This window comes from Lathamus discolor, chromosome 5 (assembly GCF_037157495.1).
Source record: "Lathamus discolor isolate bLatDis1 chromosome 5, bLatDis1.hap1, whole genome shotgun sequence".
NCBI classification, from domain to species: domain Eukaryota; kingdom Metazoa; phylum Chordata; class Aves; order Psittaciformes; family Psittacidae; genus Lathamus; species Lathamus discolor.
In genome coordinates, this window is record NC_088888.1 from 92,111,715 (window position 1) to 92,129,587 (window position 17,873).

A 17,873-nucleotide genomic window follows, 5' to 3' on the forward strand; every position below is an offset into this window, starting at 1 on the left:
TGGTGCCGCTGCTCCTGGCTCCGCCCCCTGTGAGTCCCTGCTCGCGTCCGCGGAGCTGCCGGCTCCTGGGCAGGGCCTGTCGAGGCCTTGAGGCTCCCCCGGTGGCTGTTGCCGCTCTGAGCTGAGGCTCCTGGACGCGGAGCTTCCTCCCGCTCAGGTGTTGAAGGCGTCCTCTCTAGAGCTACTCAGCAGTTCGAGCCTAATTTAATCAGATTAGGCTATGTTATTTCCTCAGTGTTTAAACTCTGCGTTTTAAATTCCTCTGCCCTTCATTTGAGTTTTCCAGTAACTTTGGCAAAAAACGGGGATACTTCTAGCTCTTATGTTATGAGATGGCAAGGACAACTTGAATCTGTTGGATTGTTACTCTTTTTTTCATTATAAGAGAAGGGAGTTACCATTTACTTTTCATCTGACTTTTCATTTGATTTTTCCCAGGAAGTTTTATGACTGATGACTTAATGACAGAAGACTATATTTTTCATATATTTTGGATTCTGTCAGCACATATTGACAGAAAAAAAAGAGAGAATTGGATAGATATTTTTTTTTCCTTCCTTATACATAGAGGAATGAATGAAAATACTGCAGGGTGGGACTGTGAAATATATTTGTCTGTATCACAAAAAGAGCAAACATAATCCCCAGAATATTTTAAAGGAAAGATAAAAAATGTAGTATGTGTCATTTGTCTCCTCAATGGAAGAGAAATATTGTATTAACTACTGAAGTTGACATTAATTAGTGTGTTTCATGTTGTTGACACCATCGGAGTCTATCTGAATATATATAATGATTAGTCTTTTTCATTATTTATTCATTCATCAACTTTTTTATTCATTTGCCTTTATAATAATGCATCACTGCGTCTATCATTCTATACTTCTCACTGAACTATGAACTTCATTTTTCTCTGTAAGAAATAAGATATATACAGGCAGGACTGTTCCTATGGATACTCTAAACTGCTAGGTGGTAATGGAAACATTTTTTAACTGTTGAGGATAGAGTTCATCATTAAATGTGATAGAAGTTTAACAGAAATAATTAGATCAGTAAGTCTTTCTCACCGAAAGGAATTTATAGTTCATGATATAGTTTGGGGTGTTTTTATTTTTAAGATAGAAAAGTAAAGATAGGTAGTCTTACAGAAGGTGGAGAACATATTTCACTCATTTATAATCTTTCTTTTTTCTTATGGAATGTCTAAATCCTTATCTGGAAAAATGCGTAGGTAAGTATTTTTTGTCCTTGACAGTACTACATAATAACTTTTATTTTCTGTATTGACTGGAGCTTCAAGTGAAGGTACAACAGCTATAACCTCTTAAACATTTTTAGGTTAGAGACTGAAAAAAACATGCTTATTTGGAAGATGGAAGTTAAATGGAAGAAATGAGTGGAGTGAAAGTAATTCAAGCCCAGTACCTATAAGCCCATGTGGCTATGATCCCAATTACAAAACAACTTAATTAGATGTAGGTGTTACTGTCTATCTCATGGTATTCTGGCCATTGCAATTACTGCAGAATATTGTGTGATTTGTTAATTTATTTATTTTTTTTGTTGGGGGGGAGGCAAGGGTTAATTGTTGCACTGGTTTATTAAGAGAATCTTTCTGAAGCATTCTGTTTCCCATTTTAACTTTTCAATGAGTTAACAAAATGCCTTTAATTAGATAAATAAAATGGAAAGTAAGAAATGGAATAAACCATCTTGAGGAAGATACAGGAATTAAAATCTCTCTGAGTTTCAAAACCTGAATGAGTATTTGCTCACAGTTTTCATTAACAATTATGTTGAACATGAGGATAAGAACAAGTATGTACCTGGAAGCTCTCACAATCAAACTATTATGGTGGCAACAGTGGCAAAGATTCATGCCTGATGAAACATAAGATGAAAGTATAGATTTGGAGGGCTATTAATAGTGTGCCTTAAGGGTTGTTTGACTCATAATGCAGAAAACAGTACACTAATTAGAATTACTGGTGACAGAATCAGCACCATCAGTACAGGAGAAAAGCACAATATGTCATGAAAGAGTGGAACTGTTGGAAATGGGATGCAACATAATAGTACAAAGTGTGGGGGATGACATTAATGATTGTTACTACAAAAAAAAAAAAATAACAAGCCTATGAAATAGGTTTTTATGGGAGCCTGGTGAAGGCCATTGGTAGATGGCAGCAGAGAAAAGCAAAGACTGGTTACAGAGTTAGGCAGAGAATAACTCTGAAAAAAACGCTGTCTTGCAAACTAATAAAGGAGAAATAGATATTTTAGAATGTAGCAGAAGTGTTTCCAGAAGAAGCATTAAAACCATTATACAAACACTACTAAAGCCCCATATAGGATCTATGTACAATTCTGATTATTCAAATTAAAACAAAATTTCATATTGGAAATTGTCTCTTCTCTCAAAAGGTTTTGTACTGTCTCTTGCCATTCTTATTTTTAGCTATAGTATTTTAGGATTCAGCAACTGGGGTTTCCTTTGGAACTTAAGGAATTCTAATTTTTTTTTTTCCCATTTTGCATAGAGTTGGAAAGTGACATTCATTTTCAATGGCTTTTAGACCTGATAGCCATGTAATAAAATTGATATATTTCATGTAATAATATTGATATATTTGGTTATATTTTGTGATTTCTACCATGCCTATTGATTTTTTTACTATAGTTACAAAGTACTAAAACTAGCTGGACACCTGCCTGTATGAGAGCCTATTCGGTAATGTTTGTTCTGAATTTGTTGATCTTTGGAGCACTCCAGCAAGCATTTTATTATGGAATCTAAGGCAAAGAACAATTTATTTTTTTCTACATTGTTTGGGTGATATGTGAAAAGAATAAGCCATGAAGTTGGAGGATTTTTTAAAGCAGTTTTGCTATGTACTGGTTTTAAGGACTGCCTGAAGACTGCTATGTGTGTTTTTCTTTAAAAGCATCATTAAAATAAGTGTTCCCAGTGTGTTTGTAACAATTCTGCTCAAGCAGCAAGACATTCTGGAAATCAACTGCAAGGGATCAGGTGAATGAAGGCTACGGAGTATGATCTGCTCAACAGACTGTAAGCAGAAAGTTGCCCCAAGAGTGACCAGGCATTGTGCAGATCTCTCCTCAATTCTAGCCACTTAATCCTTGGCTAGAATAAGCTACTAAATCAGAGATAAATCAAGGTGTAAGCAGGAAAAAGAAGTTAATGAGGAGCTATGCCAGACATAATAGAAAATTAGCACCGAATATTGATTCTTAGAGACTGGAACTGCGTTAGTACCTGTTCCTTATGTAAGAAGTGATGTAAAATGTTTTGGCCTGAAATCAGACATACATTTGCATACAATGTACTTGAAGTCTGAAAGTGTGTCAAAAATTAAAGATTAGACTTCAAAGAAACCCTCTACATTACTAAGTGTAAGCTAAACACATGGCCATCTCTTTTTCCCTAACAAACGTATCTGAATTTCATAGGCAATATAAATTCAATATTTAGATCGTGTGGAGAACTGAACATCATGAAGAAGCAATCTTTTGCATAGAACATAAAGACACTGATGATCTCTCTGTAGCAACGACAGAGATCTATCGTCATGAGCTATAGACATTCCTCATGCCGAAGACTTATAAAGCTTGAACTTGAACCTGAATCTAAACTGGTATTACAGTGACAGGCAGTCAAATATTTATTATCCAGATATAGGTCTTGTTAGCCATTTCAAGTATATAAAAAACTAATGAGACACGTATTATATTGGAGACTGAAGCCATTGACAAATCAGCTCTGAACACATCATTGAAATCAAGTTTTTACAAGGGTTACTGTAAAATACAGTTGAGTGATTTATTTTTTATAATGGTAACCTCTCTCACATCCATTGTGCTTAAGGAGCAAATAGAAAAGCACATGCATGTTTAGAATCCTAGTGATTAAAATAAATTGTAAATAACTTGCATTAAGACTTTTTAAAAATATAGCTGAAGAGTTTTTAATCTTGATAATAATTATTTGCCAATTCATTCAATAACATGGTGAAACTAATCTTATTTAATTTGCTAATTTATATATACTAGTATTTTCTTACCGTTCCTGAGTAGAATTAACAAGTGACTTTTATACTCTGAAACTAAAAAGACATCTGCATGTCAATAACTGAAGACAGAATGACATTCTACCTAAATGTGGTGTGACCATTCACAAAATTCTTGTGGGACTGGAGTTTAATGAATGAGATTCATCTCCACTGACTGTAGACCCCTAATAGTCATTAACCTATCAATGTGTTAAATCCCCGGACTCACTTTGGAGTAAATGGAAGGAAATAAGCATCTCCAGAGAATTATCCAGTTCAGCTGTCTTATGCTCTTGCTTATGGTAAAACAAAACAGTTCCTGAGTTTAGCATGACTCACTATAAAATAATCAAATAATTAAGGCTGGAAGGGATCCTGGGTCAGCTAGTCCAGCTCCTTTCTCAAAGCATGTCTCATGAAAATAAATTGCTCAGGGCCATCTCTTGTCAATTTCTGAACACCTCCCAGGATGGAGATGCCACAACTGGGCTGGGCAAGCTATGCCAGTATTTGGTAAACTCCTGGGTAAAAAACAAAACAAAACAAAAATCTGATGTTGAATTGAAATTCACCATATTCCAGCTTGTGTCTGCTGCCTGTCATCCATATACTTAGGCAACAGCACTTTATATGCTTGAGTGGGGTGAAATCCATCTCACTTGAATTACTGTCAACTCATAATTGTGCTGGAATTATAAAAAGAAAATTAATAATTATATATACACTTCATTCTCCAGCTCATCACTGGTCCTAGTGCACATTCTGCATTCAAGAGACAGCAGTAATACACTGATACTGCATATAGCTTTCAATCATTCAGGTTGTTCCTGTTTCCCTGCAAAACTTTTCTGCCTCTTCCATACAAATAAAGCATGCTAAGACTGGAATTCCTCAGATGTTTTCTGTCTGCAGCAAAGTGAAATACCTCACACCTGCATTCTACTCTTCTCTTTCAGATGGTGATATTAACCTTGTTCTCTTTCTGCAATGTGGCAGTGTAACTATTTGTGACTTCAAAGGGAACAGAATAAGAGGTTTCATGAATGCTAAAACTGTTCTGCCTCCCACTATCACTTTATTCTGCACAAGTTCTTAAAAATCTAATTTAATACAGCCGCTTCTCTGCCACCTCAGTTAAGAAAATAGAACCATAGAACAGTTAGGGTTGGAAAGGACCTCAAGATATCTAGTTCCAGCCCACTGCCATGGGCAGGGACACCTCACACTAAACCATCCCACACAAGGCTTTCGTCCAGCCTGGCCTTGAACACTGCCAGGGATGGAACATTCACAACCTGCCTGGGCAACCCATTCCAGTGCCTCACCACCCTAATAGGAAAGAACTTCTTCCTTATATCCAGTCTAAACTTCCCCTGTTTAAGTTTTCACCCATTACCCCTTGTCCTGTCACTACAGTCCCTGAAGAAGAGTCCCTCCCCAGCATCCCTATAGGCCCCCTTCAGATACTGGAAGGCTGCTATGAGGTCTCCACACAGCCTTCTCTTTTTCAGGATGAACAGCCCCAACTTTCTCAGCCTGCCTTCATACAGGAGGTGCTCCAGTCCCCTGATCATCCTCGTGGCCCTCCTCTGGACTTGTTCCAACAGTTTCATGTCCTTTTAATGTGGAGGACACCAGAACCGCACACAATACTCCAGGTGAGGTCTCACAAGAGCAGAGTAGAGGGGCAGGATCAAGTCCTTCGACCTGCTGGTCACGCTCCTTTTGATGCAGCCCAGGATACGATTGGCTTTCTGGGCTACAAGCGCACACTGAAGCCGGCTCATGCTCATTTTCTCATCGACCAGCACCCCCAAGTCCTTCTCCACAGGGCTGCTCTGAATCTCTTCTTTGCCCAATCTATAGCTGTGCCTGGGATTGCTCCAACTCAGGTGTAGGACCTTGTACTTGTCGTGCTTGAACTTCATAAGGTTGGCATCAGCCCACCTCACAAGCGTGTCAAGGTCCCTCTGGATGGCATCCCTTCCCTCCACTGTATCAACCAAACCACACAGCTTGGCATCATCAGCAAACTTGCTGAGGGCGCACTCAATCCCACTGTCCATGTCAACGACAAAGATGTTGAATAAGACCAGTCCCAACACCGATCCCTGAGGAACACCACTCGTTACGGGCCTCCAGCTGGACATTGAGCCATTGATCACAACTCTTTGTGTGAGGCCATCCGGCCAGTTCTTTATCCACCGAGTGGTCCATCCATCAAATTGATACCTCTCCAATTTAGAGACAAGGATGTCGTGTGGGACAGTGTCAAACGCTTTGCAGAAGTCCAGGTAGATGACATCAACTGCTTTACCCTTATTCATCAATTCTGTAGCCCCATCATAGAAGGACACCAAATTGGTCAGGCAGGATTTCCCCTTAGTGAAGCCATGCTGGCTGTCACCAAGAACCTTGTTGTTCTTCATGTGCCTTAGCATGCCTTCCAGGAGAATCTGCTCCAATATTTTGCCAGGCACAGAGGTGAGACTGACTGGTCTGTAATTCCTCGGGTCTTCCATTTTCCCCTTCTTGAAAATGGGGTTATATTTCCCTTTTTCCAGTCGTTGGGAACTTCACCTGACTGCCATGATTTTTCAAATATGATGGCCAGTGGCTTAGCAACTTCATTTGCCAGCTCCTTCAGGACCCGCGGATGGATTTCATCAGGTCCCATGGACTTGTGCACATTCAGATTTTGAAGATGGTCTCGAACCAGATCCTCTCCCACAGTGGGCCCAAGGTCTTCATTCTCACAGTCCCTGCATCTACCTTCCAAGACTTGGGTGGTGTGGTCAGAGCCTTTGCCAGTGAAGACTGAGGCAAAGAAGTCATTCAGAACCTCAGCCTTCTCCAAATCCTGCGTAGCCAGTTCCCCCGAGAGCTTCCTCAGGGGGTCTGTGTTGTCCCTAGTCTGTTTTTTATTTGCTACGTAACTGTAGAATCCCTACCTGTTATCTTTTACATCCCTGGCTAGGTTTAATTCTAACTGGGCCTTAGCTTTCCTAACCTGGTCCCTAGCTTCCCGGACAACATCCCTGTACTCTACCCAGGCCGCCTGTCCTTGCTTCCACTTTTTATAAGCCCCTTTTTTCGTTTGAATTTTCCTCAGCAGCTCCTTATCCATCCAAGGAGGTCTCCTGGCCCTCCTGCTGCACTTCCTTCTTCCTTCTAGTAACTGTGTTACTTCAGTTATCTTACATCTTTACTCCAAGTTTAATTCAAAATAAACCAAAGTTAAAATACCTCAGGAAAAGCTTGGGGATCTTGGAGGACACCACCATGACATGTGTCAGCTGTATGCACTTTCAGTGGTGAAGACCTACACATGAGGATGCATTAGCTACACTGTAGTCAGCAGGGCAAGGGAAGTGATTATTCTCCTCTACTTTTGAATTCCGGAGGCCACATCTGAAATACCTGCATCTAAAATACTGTGTCCAGTTTCATCTCCAGTGGAAAAGAAATGTGTATTTTAAACCAGTTAGTAAGGAGGCTGGTCCAGAGGACTTGCAGGATCCTTCACACCTGATTAGATGCTATGCAAATATCCTGTCAGCGAAGAGTTCAGATCCTAGATGTGTTTGTTTGAGACTTGTTAATTTTTTTTTACAACTGATCACTATATTTTAAGGTAAAGGACAACAGGGGTTTTAGCGCAATATTCACTATTGCCAGAACCATGCTTCAAATGATAAAGGATTGGTTATTTTTTATAATATAACTTCTTACTTTTTAATCTTGATTGCCTATGTTGGTTGCATTAGTTGCTAGCTGGGGAGTTCCCTTCTGTGACCTCTCATCAGCCTCTTATGTAACTTTGTGCCACTTGGATAAGGCATTCACACTGCATGCCTTTATGAAGTGAAGCTGAGTTAGTATCTAGGCACCCTGTGGATTCAGGGGAGAGCATTTCTTGGCTCTATTAAGTGCTCTGTTAAGTCTCTGTTCATGTAAGGGCTCTAGCATTTTAGCTTTGATACTTGAATGTGATGTCCAAGTTAGGTATTGTGAATGGCTTCTCTTCACATCACCAAATTAAGTCTGTTTTCATTCTCCACTGTGTCAATGCACAGGGGATGACAGATCTTCACTGTCTCAGTGAGATGTTGAAAAGATCATACTGTAAGTCAATCCATTACAGCACTGTTGGGATCTTTGTCACAGCCTTAGGTAAAAGGAGCAGTGTGCTTGAGAGGTGATTATTTCACTCAGTTTACTTGCAGACAATAAAAGGATTTGTTTTGACCTTTTCTTTCTTTCTGAAGAGGTGAAACAGGTTTACTGAAATGAAAGTGACACAGAATTGTGCCATCACCATCAGGTTTTAGTAGTTACCATGATAATTTAGTTGTGAAAAGAAAACAAAGGAATCTGTGGTATACATTTAAAAAGTTCAGGCCAAGAATGTTGACTTGGGAACAGCAAGTGTACACCTTTATGATTCTTTTAATACTTAAGCATGCCTATTAGAATGCTTTGTCTTGTTAATATTGTGTGTGATAAGTATTTTACATTACCTTTTTAGCAAGTGTATAGAGTTCAGTATTCAGGTTCACCATCATATTCCCTGCAAGCGACAAATATTAGATTACTAACTTTTTCAGTAATACATGAACAAACTGCCTCTTAACCTCTGTGCATCATTTTTAGTGTTTATATTGACATGTATCATAAATTAAGCAGTAGAAGACTTTATCTTAGATCAGAGAATCCCAGGAAAACCCAACAGCTTCACAGAGCAGTTTTCTTCATTCAGTATTTTGCTTCCTTCTAGGTTAGTGCCAAAAAAGCAATATAGCATTTAGGTATAAATACTTAATTTTTCAATGTAGAAGGTAGCAGTGATATTCTCCATATTTATAGACAAAACAAACATTTGCACAGTCATTCAGAAAATTATAATTGTCTTTCACAATAGTGTATGACTAAAATCTAATTCTCATGTCATTCATGAGCACTTAAATAACCTATGTAGGTTGCCAAAGTTTAGTTGCTGAAACTATTGCATGTCACATGTTTTAAATTTAGGCTTCCATACAGCTACTTAAATTCTTGTTGTTCCTGTTTGTCGTGGTTTAAACTCTGTCGTCAAGTTAGCCACGCAGTCTCTCTCTCAACCCCCCCCCCTCCCCCCCCCCCCGCCTTCTTGCCCTCCCCCTGCTCCCAGAGGGATGGGGAGGAGAATCAAAAGAATGCAACTCCCATGGGTTGAGATAAGAACAGTCCAGTAATTAAGGTATAACACAAATCACTGCTGCTACCACCAATGATAATATTGATAAAGGAAATAACAAGGGAAGAGAATACAACACCTCAACACCAGCTGACCGATAACTCGCCCCACCCCGCCTGACCAAGCACCCATGGATACCTAGTCCAACCCCACAGTGTCCTAGCCCTTCTGTGTAACTCTCAGTTACATCCTGGGCATGACGTGCTGTGGTATGGAATACCTCTTTAGCTAGTTTTGGTCAGGTGTCCTGTCTCTGCTTCCTCCTGGCTTCCCCTCCTCCCTAGCAGAGCATGAGACTCATAAAGTCCTTGATCAGTCTAAACATTTGAGCAGTAACTAAAAACACTGGTGTTATCAGCGCTGTTCCCAGGCCAAAAGTTAAAAAACACAGCACTGCACCAGCTACTAAGAAGGAGAAAAAATTACAGCTACTGCTAAACCCAGGACACTGTTGAAAATCATCATGCATATCCCATCAGCATCTAAATATGGGATTTCAGAGTTACGATACATTGTGCCTGAGTTACTGCAGGTAGTAAGGAAAGCATTGGCATTTGCAGAATAAACTTGCTATAAACACTTAAAAGATGAATAAAAACCACATTAAATGGCAATTGCATGTTAGCACGTCAGTGCTCTTTTGGGAAAAGGCCCTACATTCAAAAGTTATTTAAAGAAACTTCTAAGTACATTTTCAAATTTCTGTGTCATAAAAGAGCTTAAACAGTGCTTAAAATGTTATGCAGAAAAGTCTAGGAATTCAAGAAATTAAAGCTAGGGAAGTCAGTCTTTGCAACTTAATACATTGCTAGTAAGTAAAACTAAAATGCAATGAAGAAAATAATCATTTTGGTTTAAAAAAAAATTATGTTTGTTCAAAAAGATCTAATGCATACTTCCTGAATACGCTGTCGTAATTTCAGTAATTATGAGCATAATATATACACTCAAGGGAAGTAAGTGATCAGCACATATATGCTGGTACATAGAAAGTACTTATTGTATGTGTTGCTCCTGGTACTGCCCATTATTATTCTTCTTCTTGTTGCCTAAGACTCAAAACTTATCAAAAAGTGTAAAAATCACTTGAACACTGAGAAATATTGGGCAGTTTCAGAAAACTGACATATCTTCCTTTACAGATATATTTCTTCTTACTGCAGATCTAATGCATTTGAAGTGCTGGCACTCGATGGAGTTAGTACTGGGATACTTCAGTTTTATACAGCGCAGGAGAGTGCTGACTGGCTGAGAGCAATGTCAACTAACATCAGTGATTTGACACTTCAAAATGTATGTTACTTCCTGCATATTTTCTTGTCTGTGCTATTGTAAGATATTTCTAGTTTTCCAAGGGTAGAAAATAATTCGCATTTAAGTTGCAATATATAAAACACGTGTATGTGGAGGAAAAGGAGAAGGAAATAGCAGGGACAGGTTGTGTGGTCAATAAAAAGTATCATGCCATTTTCAACACTTGCAGTGTTATCATAGAAAAGAGAGCAGTAGAAAATCAGATTGCACTTATTATTTTAAAGGTTTTTTTAATGCAAAATATTTATCCTTTCTGGTCATTTCACAGATCTTTAGATGTGACCAAATACTTGTTTTTTACATATTTTTTAATTAAAATGTGCTTGAAATTAATTTTGTTGATTTTAAAGTAGGCACATGGAAATCCTGTAGCTAGTGAACCAAGACTTACAAAGGTTTACTGGGAGACAGTACTTTTACCTCTATAAGTTGACTAGGAGTTGATTTACTTAAGGCTGTCTTATTCCATCTTTCTTCCTAGAAGTACAAAGGTGCTTACACTGCTTCAAGTTATTCCTGTAAATTCATAAGTAGTGTTTGCTAATGCAAGCCAGAAGTATTAAACAAACCCTGGAGAAACATAAAATTATTAGTTGGGCAGCACATTACTATTACAAGAAAAACCAAATGAAAACTGTTGAAGATTCTGGAATGAAACATGAAGTTAAATTGATTCTTGAGAATGTACAATATTGAAAATATATTTCCATCTATTTGAATGGTAGAAATTGATGGCAAAAATATAAGAGCACAGCTGTTCCTGGAAGAATTGCCTGTGCAGGTTCTTAATCTTTTTTTCTTTCAATGTGTTCAGGCTGTAACTTCTTTTATAAATTATGATTTAGTAACATGTCTTTAATTTATACTTTGTACTTGGGTTAACTTTTCCTTAGATCTTCAAATTATATTGTGTAGAATTTGTACTGGATTCAACATAAATCTTTGGTAGAAACAGATTATAAACTGAATTTATTTTTCTGGTCTTCAAAAGTTATTTGGAATCACATTTCATGGAATCATAATAGTTCATTTTTTAGGTTAATCCCTTTTAAGTATTCGATTAAGCAATGTCTTTGACAAAATTGATCATTTTTGCTTATGATGCCTTCTTTATAGATATTCACTATTCTCTAGTGTTTTATAATTTACACAGTATTACTATTTGATTTTACATTACTTCATTTACATTACTAAGAAAGTAATGTAAATTATTCATGGAATTTCATAATTCCTTACATGTGAATAGCAAAAAGAAGTGTATGATGATATTTTTAGAGTGATTCCAGTTCATAGTTACTAAGGCAAATTCTTTTGCTTTTTAAAGAAATCTACTCTATAAGAGCCTCTCCAAGGATGTTGGTGAATAAGTCAATAAAAAGTGGCTATAAATGCAAGCAAGTTTTATTATTCATAGAGTTCTAGTCTGGTTTTTTTTTTAATTCACTATATGGAGTAGCATATGTTCTGACATAGTGTCTGACATAGTGACTGTGTTGTGACCAGTCTGCAGCAATATTTTATTACATCCTGAGTATGCATTGGTCTTCTCCATTATCTATTGAAATAGTGAACTCTATAAATAAAGTAGTCCACCTGGTGTTCATATAAGTGGCTGTTCTGGGAAAGGGTCTAAGAAACAACAGCTAGGATAATAAATTCACATGTTTTGTGTTCTTGGTGATGAAGAAAGTAAACTATGCAGAACATGATATATTCTGATAGAGTCTTCTGATAGAAGCAAGTAAACATTTTGCTTGTACTTAGAGCTTTACAGGTTTTCTTAGGTGTGCAGCCTGTGTATTTTAATTACTGATCATTAGAACATGAGATGCAGGAGTCAATGAGAATCCGTTTCATTGCAAACCATTATTTAAGACCAGGAGTTTGAGGCTGGAATGCAACTGAAGTGTACAGCAAAAGGTCTGGAGAGTGCTTCCTGCTTTTTGGTAGTTAGAGGACACATACAGTTTGAAATCCACAGTGCTTCGAGCAAGGCCTCTGGTTAAGGTTTCTTGAAAATCCATTTTGAATTACTTTTATTACCTTAATACTACCATTTCACAAAAATGATTCTTTTCTTATCATACTTCTGAAATTGATGTTAGGAAATGGATCTGTAATCCTCAGAGTTTTTTCCTCTTTTTGCACTTCACTTCTGTAGCGTATCTGCCCCATTCTCCAGGAGCAACTGAAGATAATCACTACTGGTTTAGAGATGATTTCAGATAATCCCTTATCTACTTCAGGGTTATTTTCATGAGTCCTTGCTGACTCTAAGTTCAATTGCTTCTCCAAATGTTTAAACTGTTAATTTCCTATTCTGTCCTATGCCATCATCTCTATGTATAAATTAATTGTGGCCACAATAGAACTTCTTGCTGATACTGTTGGCAGAAAAAATGCTGGCATTTTTACCTGACCTATTACTGTGTAAGCAATACTTGCAACTGTTCACTTTAAACATCCACATATTTTTAGATTTTGTTTGTGCTGATATTTGTTTCTTGACTTTAGCAATTCTTCCTGCATCTTGTCTATTCGTATTTCATCTGTGCCTATTTATGCTACTCTTACACACATGTTTCTTTCTTTTTTTGCATGGTTTGCATACTATTTTGAATTTCTTTTAGAATTTTAGTTCTTTCTTACAGTGCACCCTGTCTTTCACATATCACTTTACCCTAATATACTTTACCATACTAGTCTTGTTTAGCAACTGGCAGGTCTTTGTGAGACTTCCTGCTGATGCCAAGACAGTCCTAATGTAGACAGTACAAAAATTGCTCTGCCACAATGTGACAGTTCTGCTAATGTCAGACTACTCTTTTGAAGTACTGAAACATCTAACTTCTATGTAAAGACAAGCTCTCTGGGGACCAATTGTAAAGGAGGAGTCATCTTTCAATAGTGAAGATGTGCAAAGGCATCGCTGCATAAGGAAGCTACCCCAGGATGTTAGCATATCTAGAAAGTGTTACTTGGTAGATGAGAAATAAAAATACTGGTACTCACCTGGAGAGAGTTAGTTCTTAGAACACAGAGGAGCACAGGTAATACTGTAACATGGAGAAAGATGTAAGGGTATCTGCTTACTGATATATGCCTTGTACATTTAGTTTGGAAAATCTCCAAGTACTAATCAGCTTTAAAAGCAGTATAGATCACTTTTTTCCCTAAGGACCCTTACCGCAAAATATTCATTCCTCTATTCATATTCTTGTTTTTCACATACTTTTCTAAAGCGTGAAACTTCCCTACCATCGTCCTTTGTGATTCAATCCTGAAATTTCTCAATGCACTCAAAGCTCTTCACATTTACCTTTGGCAGAAATAAATAGAGATGAATCAGCATTCACACATTTATTTCTTCATACACCTCTTTTCTCACAGAAGGAGGTAAAGCTGAAGAAACTGAGGGGAGAGAGGGAAGAGAAACTGGCAGTGAAGCTGCCAAGATGAAACAAGAAAGACAGGAAACAAGTTGATCTGCATGTGTTTCTCACTGCTCCTGCTCTTAATTTGTTCAACTAGAGATTTCTTTGTAGGCTGAAGTAGCAATGCTGTGCTGGAGATGTTTTTTTAGGAGAAAGTTCTTTAGAATAATTTATATTTCTCTCTCTGTTTCACACCATTCAGATAGTCAGCTATTAAGTATATGCAGCTTTTCTCATGGATCATAATTGTTTTCTTTGAAATGTAACAGTGAACATTAATGCAGTCATAATCAGTAGAAGCACCTAAAAGTAATGCTGCCAGTTCATTTACATTATAAAGACTTATTTCTTCTATTTCTCAAGGTTGGGGTTTTTTGCTGGGGTTTTTTTTTTCTTTCTTTTCATGGTGCTATTTAAAATAAAATCTAAAATAAAAATAAATAAATACATAGATGAGTAGCTCATAAGCAGGTAGGAGATCAAGTTAAGATACAGTTTTTCCACTTTGAACATTATTTATGATTTTTATGATTTTTTCCAGCAGTTTCATTGGAGCATGCTAGAAACTTAAAATTTTGCTTCAAAACTGGGTTATTAATCCAGATCATATTTATGCCTTTGACATCTTTTTTAAATTGCATACGTCACAATGTCTAAACTTTTAGTTTTATGCCTTTATGTATATTTATGTATATTTAAGTGATACTCTGTATTGCAGTGCAGTGACATTTCTGTATGAACAGGGAGAAACCTATGAAAGATGAGTTCTGAACACGCATATAAAGAAAGAAAGGATTGAGAAGGACTTTCTTTTCACAGCAGAATTTGGGGTACATGCAGATGGAAACAAAATCCTTGTGTGTAGGAAGCAGTATACAAATTTAACTGCCTCTGTGGTTATGAAAACAATTCCATTCCCAGGGTGAAAACACATGATAAGATTTCTTTGCTGCTGCTTTTTTTTTTTTTCTTGTTTTTAAACACAAAAATTTCCATTTGAAAGTACCACAGTTCAAACTGCTGAGGTTGCAAAGGGAAGTCAATAAGGGTAGGAATCACATTACTTAAATTCAGCCAAGAAAAAAGCAGTCACATAGGATATTCTTGTAGCCAGGAAAATAACATAGATGCCTATCAAGATCCTTCTGTTTCTTTGCTGTCTAGAAAGAGTAGAAGTGTATTAGATGTATAACTCTCTCGTGTTTTGGCTTGCCAAAGTTAAGTGAGATAAACCCCCTCCTGGGAGGTACTTAGATTTTGGTACGTGGTTCTGCATCATTTAATTCCCATCCTGTTCTTGACCCATATGTATGCATTTAGAACAGAGTATAAGAATTACAGTTGCTTAATGTTCCTTTTCCATGTTTCCTGCAGTCTTTTTTCAGATCCAGGTTTTTGGTTTTAGTAGTTCCCACGCTGTCTCCAGTTCCCACTGCTGTACTGCAGTGCTGAAAGCTGCCAGCAAGGTGTAGCGTATCCCATTTGTATTCCTGTCTCTCTTCACCAGCTGTGGAGGCGAGACCATGTGATGCCAGGTGAAGTGGAGAGTGCATACTTCTCTCTCTCTGTCTTATGTGACATAGAGATATAGTGTGATGCAGGAGGAGATCTTTCCTCTCCCCACAGTTATGTCAGGGCTGCAGCTGTCCCTACTTTGAATAGGGGATGAGCTGAGTGAATAGCTGTGGAGTCCAAAGCATTCTTCCCTGTTGCCAGTGGTACTGGCTATGAGGATGCTCTACACAGTACTGAACCCTCATTCTGCAGAAAACCTGCGTGGCCAGTCTCACATACATTTTTCCAGGCACATCTGAGAACAATAAAATAAAAAGTAGCATAACAAAAATTCTTCCTGTCATACAGGGAGCTTAAGTATTTTGACTGAACCAAAAAGAGGTGTTAAAGGAGACAGGATCCCAGCTAGTCCTGTTTATTTGCACTGGTTTATGCTGTAGTAATCTTTTTATTCAGCATGTCTTTGGCTCCTGCAAGGAAATAACATTTTCTATGTTTAACATGGCTTCTGTACACTTTATGTGTGTATTTGTGTCTGAACCATGGATAAAGGTTGGAGCTGAATATGGGCAGGGTGTGACGGCATTCCTACTTACCTTAAAGTATTCCAGGTGCCTTTTCATCTTGTCATGCACAACTGCTCAGATGAAGCCTGAGGTCTGATCACCAGTTTGGTTTATCAAGGTTACAGAGTGGGGTTCTTGAATTCTGCTGGTTTGTTACTGCTGGGGCCTCAAGCTGTGCCACCTCTTCACCCTCCCAGAGTGCTCCAGGCCACCTCTGGCAGGCTGCATCTGTGCAGGCTGGGATCAGGCTGCTGTATGCAGAGCTGCGTACAAGAGCTGCAATGAGACTTGCTGGGGGCCCCTCCGCTCTGCTTGGCAGCTGCATGTCAGCTCCATCCTCATCATCGTCCCTATTATGGTGCAGCTGTCAGTGTCTGCTGGTTTTTGTTCTGCCATAGTAGTCCCTGTTATTCCCCTGGCATGGCCCCTTCAAGGGGCTGGCAAATTTTCCCAGCACTATACTCAAAGTGACAGCCAGGCCTGGCAGATGCCCAGTCTCGCAGCAGGTCTGGCCACTGAGTCACTCTCACAACCCCAGATCCCAGCTGTCTGACCCACTAGCACACCTGCACCATTTGACCACACAATTCATTTCCAGCAGGCTGCAAAAGGGAGTACAGGGGACGAGGAGCCCTAATGGCCCATAATAGGTTAAGAATGAGTGCTATAGCTATGAAACTGTGTATCATCCTGTGTCCATACAATCAAGGCTGCTGCTCTTGTCCTGTAATCCTCCACATCGCATTTTGTCCTATGGTCATTTTGTTTATGGTCATAGATAATTCACTCTGTGTCTAATAATGACTTGTTATTGCCATCTATTAGCTAGAAGTGTGTACATGTGTCTATACTTTATATACTTCATATATATACACCTATAAGATTTATATATATGTTTTATATATATAATTGCATCATACAACTGTAATTTGCTGATACTAAGTAGGCAATAGTCCCACGGTTATTAGTGTGTATGTTACAGCTAAACAAGCTGTAATACAGCTCCAGACAGTCCAGACGAACCCTGACACATCCTGAGGCCCTTGTCATTACCGTAACACAGAGCCTTCTGGCCTCTTAAAGGCGTACTGAGTCTGGCTATTATGGAGATAACCTTCTTCATAGCAGTCATACGATGCTGTGCTTTATATTTGTGGCTAAAACAGTGTTAATAACACACCAACGTGTTGACTGTTGCTGTACAGTGCTTGCACAGCATCAAGGCTTTGACTTTTTCTCACTCTGACACATCCCACCCCCCCAGCAAGGATGGGCAAGGAACTGCAAAATGACATAGCTAGGGCAGCTGATGCAGGCTCGCCGAAGAGATATTCCATACCGTATAAAGTTGTGCTCAGCAGTAAAAGTGATATAGTGGACAAAGAAGGTGGGGTTTTTAGTTCCAAGGTGGTTGTTGCTTGGAGACTGGTTGGGCATCAGTCAGCTTGTGGGAGGCAGTGAATTATCTCCTTTATATCAGCTGGGTTTTTTTTCTCTTTCCTTCATTTATTAAGGCATAGAATCATAGATTGGTTAGGGTTGGAAAGGACCTTAAAATCATCTAGTTCCAACCCCCAAAACTTTATCTTGACCTACAGGTTTTCTTGCTTTTCTTGTCTTATTCTCTTACCCTTCCTGTCTGGAGGGGGAATGGAGTGAGCAGTTTTGTAGGTGCTCAGCTGCAGTCCAGAGTCAACTCACCACAGCAGGCAATGACATCACCATATTTACCGAG

The 17,873-nt window shown here is 38.6% G+C and overlaps 1 protein-coding gene across 7 annotated transcripts in view; it reads left to right on the forward strand.

Moving 5' to 3' along the window:
* Positions 1 to 17,873, forward strand: part of SNTG2 (syntrophin gamma 2) — a 268,538-nt gene that overhangs the window by 189,426 nt on the left and 61,239 nt on the right. For all 7 annotated transcript variants that reach the window (XM_065679173.1, XM_065679175.1, XM_065679174.1 and 4 more), the window contains one exon: positions 10,473 to 10,602. In XM_065679173.1, the coding sequence (XP_065535245.1) occupies positions 10,473 to 10,602 (130 nt within the window). The remainder of the gene's footprint in view (positions 1 to 10,472; positions 10,603 to 17,873) is intronic.